This window comes from Tarenaya hassleriana, unplaced genomic scaffold, assembly GCF_000463585.1.
Source record: "Tarenaya hassleriana unplaced genomic scaffold, ASM46358v1 Cleome217, whole genome shotgun sequence".
NCBI lineage: Eukaryota > Viridiplantae > Streptophyta > Magnoliopsida > Brassicales > Cleomaceae > Tarenaya > Tarenaya hassleriana.
In genome coordinates, this window is record NW_010965517.1 from 153,383 (window position 1) to 160,108 (window position 6,726).

The 6,726-nt window shown below is 36.1% G+C and overlaps 1 protein-coding gene across 1 annotated transcript; it reads left to right on the forward strand.

The window, feature by feature from the left end:
• The first annotated feature begins 3,447 nt into the window (after window positions 1-3,447).
• Window positions 3,448-5,369, forward strand: LOC104814765 (RNA-binding protein 24-like). The gene is made up of 7 exons (XM_010542944.1): window positions 3,448-3,469; window positions 3,864-4,049; window positions 4,133-4,265; window positions 4,481-4,643; window positions 4,736-4,772; window positions 4,855-5,101; window positions 5,200-5,369. The coding sequence occupies exons 2-7, from the start codon at window positions 3,864-3,866 to the stop codon at window positions 5,340-5,342; spliced, it is 909 nt and encodes a 302-aa protein (XP_010541246.1). The 5' UTR covers window positions 3,448-3,469; the 3' UTR covers window positions 5,343-5,369.
• The last annotated feature ends 1,357 nt before the right edge of the window (window positions 5,370-6,726 follow it).

Genomic DNA, 6,726 nt, shown 5'->3' on the forward strand with positions numbered 1-6,726 from the left:
TGGTTTATGGACTCCGCCGTGATCGGAGGATGAAGCTCCATGACTCCGCCGTCGGGCGTTACCACTCTTATCAAAACTTCATCTTCTTTGTCGGTGTATAATATTCTCGACCCTCCTACGCAATTCCCCATATTCGACCCACCTAACCAGATGACAGATATATATATATATATATATAGTTAACTTTTTTAAATATATATAATGAGGAATTTATGTGGAGATATGATTTATAGAGTGAATATATGTGCATGGAATCTTGAAAACCCTAAAAGGGAAGGTTAATTAAGCGATGAAGGGGAAGGTTTTGGTATTAGGGAGAGTTTTCTTTAAATAGACGAAACTTTACAATATACAGGATGGAATGGGCCCACTTGTCCTGGTGAAAAAGGAAATGGAGATGCCATCCCTTCGATTCGTTTCCCTTAATATTTCGATAAAAAAAAATTTATATTATTAATGGACCACATTGATATAGAGACCTGTTTAGGAATAAATAATTGATAACCTTTTCTTTAGACTTAATCATTACCAGTGGTGTGGTTTTATTTGATTTTTACTGTATATGAAATCGTTATAAAGAAAGGTAGGGATAAAGGTAATGATGCTCACGAGAGGTCAAAAGACAAAAATGCAAAAAGAAACCAAATATTATATATATGTATATATATATATGATATCCCAGCATGAATCATTATTAGCCAGAAGTGAAATCTCTTAATAGATTGCCAGAAAATTATCTACAAATTCTCGAACATTGAAAATAGACATGTTCACGTGTTAAAATTCTGGACCAAAACAAATCACGGGTTTTATAATCATAGGAGAAAGGGGGAAAAAGAGAGAGAGATACTTAGAAAGAGATTATAAAATGAAATAGATTAATGATAGAATTAAAGATAAAGTTGGAGTGGGACACCTTTCGGTGCACTCATTACGTACCAAAAATTTCTTGGCGTTCATTATTAATTTTGACGGTCCTAATTCCTAACGGGCAGCAACCAAACCCCATATGGTTAATTAAAAGTTAAAACCGTAGGTTACACGTTACAACACCTTACGCTATATGGGCCGGGGCGGACCGGGTCCACGAGGTCCGTTATACAGATTTTGGGCTCAATGGGCTCATGTGACATGTGGATTATTGATGGTTCAAAATATTTATACATTTGTGACCCATTATTAGCTGTGAATTGGGCTTTTATTAGATTGAGGCCCACAATATATATTTTTTTTTTTGTGTCGAGAGGACATTATTATATTTATATAAACTGGGCACTGCGGCGCATAGAGTGCGAATATTCCGCCACGTGGCGGAGGCGTTGACGGTCAAAGAAACGGAATCCGTAGGATACGAGTCACGTTCACCATGATAAAGATAATTATTGGGAACAGCGTCATAACGGATTCAGCCTTTAAGGAAACAATCGCTGGACACGCCACGTGTCAACTGTTCAAACAATAAAGATCCATGCCATGTCAGCCGAGGAAAGCACGTAATATCTACCGTTGGATGAGAAGGCCGAATGTCATCCAACGGCGGATATGTAGCAAGCGGGAAATATTATTACTCTAATTTCTATTGGGTGGTGGAAACAATAATGGGGAGTCGCCGGGCACGAGCATGTGCATGCCTGCCTGTACATTGGCAGCCTTCATGTGGCTATAATACTCGAAATTCTTCTATGCATTGAGGTTGGTTAGCCTATATATGCATGAAAAGGTCGTATGCTCCTTATAGTCTTTAATTATTTCATCGATCGTATAATCAAATAAAATTAAAATTGTATATTCATGAATTAAAGAGACATTTTTAAAAAAGAAACTAAATTAAGAGACACATCCCTAATATATTTATATATAGACGTGTGCATATATCGGATTCATTAGAAAAATTACCCCGTTTTTTAAAAAACCATATGAATAATGAATTATATGGGACTTACCGTTATTTTGATATTCGAAAAACTTTGCGATAAGAGGCTACAGTAACTAATTATATTTTTAAAGATAAAAAGTAGATCTAGGTTTGACCAAACTCCGCGACTGTCCAAAAGCCGTTGGGTTGTGCTGTAGTCGACAGCCATGATTCAGGTTCAGATATTAATTACTTATCCTGTTAGATAAGCAAAATGATAAATAATACTTATATATAGGGAGAATATAAAAATACATAAAGACTTATATTTATCTATATTTTATTATCTTATGGATCCAAGTTTTAAAGGGGTGCCCCTTGTTTTGTTCCAAAAACCATCTTTGCACCCAAAAAAAAAATAAAATAAAAAATCGAAAGCCATTGTGACTAATGATTGGCAAGACACATGCACATCGCTCATTTTTAAGTAGAAAGAATATATCATGCTTTTACTGTATATGATCTAATTAAGTAAAATAAAGTTTACCGTTGTGGATTAATTAAGGTAAATTGTCTTACATGGTCGTCAACTTGCCCGAATTTGCATTTATATGATGAAGTAAATGCCACACACACACATATGTAACCACAGTGGCATTTTCAAAACTTTGATATATATATATATATAAGGATTCATTTACCCATCGAATCCTACAAGAAGAAATTAAATATTGTTACGAATATGGTTATGATATATGCAGATATATAGGATTTGATCCGAAAATTGGTAATTTATAAACATGCCAAATAAAATGTGATCTGAAAATCAATATTTGATTTATATTTACAAAATAGTCACTAATATAATTAATAATAACGATAACCATGAGCCATTGAACCAAAATTTAAAGTCGATTGGCTCTTACAGAAATGTTAGAGAAGGGCAATTATGGAATTAAGTCAGGAGGACAACCTGGCCAATTAAACAAGGGATGTCCTACTATAATTATCGTTAAATATATAATATTTTTAAAATATGGTACAAACAAAGCACCCAAAAACGGAAAAAAAGAATTTAAAAAAATAAAGAAAAAAGAGGGAATTTAGAAGGTTGTGCCATAAAAAAAGAGGCCCCACGAAACAATATCACGCATATCTAAGGATTATATATATATATACATACACACACCAATTCTATATACGGATATACCCATGTATACTTATACGTACATATAGCCCTCTTTCGGTTATACAGATAGATGTCTGCGCCGGCAAGAGCACGTCTTCATATGTTTTTTAATTATAAAAAGAAAACGAACACAATCCAACAAAAAACATCGTAATAAGATTCTGGAGACGATCGATCGGGCAAGAAAAGATTAATCCTTTTTTTTTAAAAAATTTTGGGAACAGAACAGTCAAAGTTGGAAGTTTTTTAAAAAACATTTACTGAAAAAATGCAGATTTCAAGAGGAGGTTGAAGACAGCGAAGCAGATAATATGCGGTGGACCCAACACAGACATATACATGCATATATACGCGATCTCTGTATATATTGTGAACGAATATATATACACATAATTTACGTACATGTATATGTCACAGCGAAAAAGGTAAATTCAAGACTGGCTTTTCTCATATTTCATTGGCTCTCTCTCTCTCTCTCTCTCTCCAGCCATTGTCGTGGGTTCCCACTAGCAGCTTTCTTGTCTTCTCGCTTGCATTTCGAATTACCTTCAAGAGAAAACTCTCTTCCTCCGTGTAATCGTCCTTCCTCTTCCCTTGATTTTGCAATACATATAAAGGTTTTGTTTTTTCCCCCTCAATTTTGCGAAAACCTAGTATTTTTCGTATTGGGGGAGGCAAAAGATGAAGTTTTTAGGAATTGGTTAAGAAAGATGGTTCCTTTGATGTGATTAGAGGCTGGTATGAGATTTTTGGCTTCTGGGTATCTCTGGGTTTTCTGTTTGGAACATTTCTTTCATGGCTCAACAGAGACAATTGCAGATGGAAGGCGGTGGGGCCAATACGGCGTCGCATAACGATACGACGTTGACGAAGATCTTCGTTGGTGGATTAGCGTGGGAGACGCAGAGAGATACGATGAAGCGTTATTTCGAGCAGTTTGGCGATATTGTCGAAGCCGTCGTTATTTCGGACAAGAACACCGGCAAATCTAAAGGATACGGATTTGTACGTCTTCGTTTTTCTTTTCTCTCGAGACAAAATGCAACAAAAAAAAGGAGCATGTTGAGTTTCTGGGTATAAATTTTCAGGTGACGTTTAAGGAACCGGAGGCGGCGATGAGAGCTTGCCAAAACATATCTCCGGTGATCGACGGAAGAAGAGCGAACTGTAATCTTGCTTGCCTCGGTGCCCAGAAAACTCGTCCCCAAATTCCAAGACATGGTTTTTATTCTTTATTTTTTTCAATCCTCTCTATTGGTAACATCTCTCATTAGTGGTATCGTCAAGGTGTAAGATCTGGAAGAGGGCAAGAGAATTAAACTTGTAGGATTAACATTGATCACATTAGCTTAAACCCCATGAGCGTATCTGGAATGTGAAGCATGATCTACGATTGTTTTGAAGATTCTTAATAATTAGAGAACTGGGAAATGCAGGAGCAGGGAGATTCAGACCAGTAGGAGGAGGAGCAGGACTAGTGGCTCCTTCCCCTTCTTTCCGCGGCTCTCCTTCTTCTGCTTCATCATCATCATCATCATCATCTGCTTTTGTTCATCAAACTGCAGGTGGTCGATTCGCATTTTCTTACCCTGGTTACGGGTAAGAATCTTGTCTTGCGGGTCATGCTTTTCCCCCTTCCGGGTTGCAATCAAATCTAGCGTTTTGAGTTTTCATTTCTTGTGTGTTTGAAGGTTTGCCGGGTATTCTCAAGAGGGCATGTACCCTATGGTCAGTTTTACCCCAATCATGTATCCGTTCTTCTGGCATGGCTAAACCCTTTGATTAACTGCGTTGGCCACTTGTCTTGCAGAATTACTACAACCATATGTACGGAGGACATCAAGTTTCCCCGTTTGTAGGGCCATCGGGCGGGATGTTCCATAGTTTCTACCACCCGTTCTACACGCAGAGCAGCAGCCAGACTCCTCCAGTCCATCATCATGGTTTCGGCCTCCAGTACGCTCCTTCTGTTATGCATTACCCTTACTTGCCTCAGCCCCCCATCCTCTCCCTCCCGACCTCCTTTGCTCTTTCAACATCATCATCCTCTCCCTCAGGTTTCATTCTCTTGCTTTTCACGTTCTCTCTTATCCTCACCGTTGAAGCTTGTCATTTCATGGTTCTTGATGTATATATATGGAATTTGATCCATTAGTAGCAGCAGCACCAATTACAGCAACAGCAACAGCCCCGACAGCAACCTCAACAGCAGCGGGAACAGCAACAACAACAACGGCAGAAACTGCAGCTCAAGTGAAAGATGGAACAGCTCCTGCGGGAGAGAATCCAACAACCTGATCCATCTTTTCTTGGGGTAGGGGAAATTTCCGGACAGATATATATATATATATATATAGTTCTTATTTATGTTGAATTTAGATCCATTTGTATTTTAATAAAGTTCCATTTGTGTTTGATTTTTATTGAAAAAAATCTTGTTCAATTTAGATTTGATTTAAATTTTCTATTATTTTAATTTTTGATTCGTTAATTTGAATTTAAAATAATCAATTGGTTTTAAACCTGATCTAATTTGTATAAAGTTACATATTATTTATCTCCATTTTATGCTTAGTGTCAAAGCCAAAGACAGATTGAAAATATGATTATTCCTTTTCTTATATTCACTACAAAAAAACCTGCATATAGCGACGTAATTTGCGACGGAAATTTCCGTCGCACAGGAAATTGCGACGGAATGTGACGATTTTACGACAGAACGTGGAAAAAAATTATCCGTCGCAAACAGTCGCAAAATCCGTCGCAATTTGCTACGGTTTGCGACGGATAATTCTGTCACAACAAAGAAATAGATGATTTGCGACGGAAAATAAAAATTGCGACGGATTGCGACAGAATATTCCGTCGCAATGTATTTGGTTTCGGTTTTCGACGAAATTTTTTGAATTTTGGGCGCGTAAATAAATTTCATTTTGTGACGGATTGCGACGGAAAATTCCGTCGCAAAACGCAATATAAAACCACGAGTCGTCTTCTTCATTAGATTCAAAGATTTTCGGAAAAAAAAATAAAAATCGCCATTTTTTTCTAAATCTCTCCAAAGATCGTCAAATTTCTCCCATAAGGTAATATATATATATTTATGTATATATATATGTGTGTTTGATGTGTTTGTGTGTGTTTATGTATGTGTATGTGTGTGTAAGTGAATGTGTATATATATGTGTGAATGTGTATGTGTGTGTTTATATATGTGTGTAAGTGAATGTGTATGTATATGTGAATGTGTATGTGTGTGTTTATATGAATGTGTATGTGTATATATATATGTGAATGTGAATATGTATGTGTATGTATATGTGATTGTATGTGTATATGAATATGTGTATATGTGTGTATTTATATGTATGTGTATGTGTTTGTGAAATGTGTATGTGTATGAATATTTATGTATGTGTATATATGTGTATATGTGTATATGTGTGAATGTGTATGTGTGTTTGTGTATATGAAAATATGTGTATATATATGTATGTATTGTTGGTTTAATGCTCTATGATATACTGATTATGAGCTTTGTTCCGATACATTCGATGTATTGATACTTTCTATAGTTTTATGAATGTTGGTTTAATGCTCTATGATATACTGATTATGAGCTTTGTTCCGATACATTCGATGTATTGATACTTTCTATAGTTTTATGAAAGTATTTTATTCA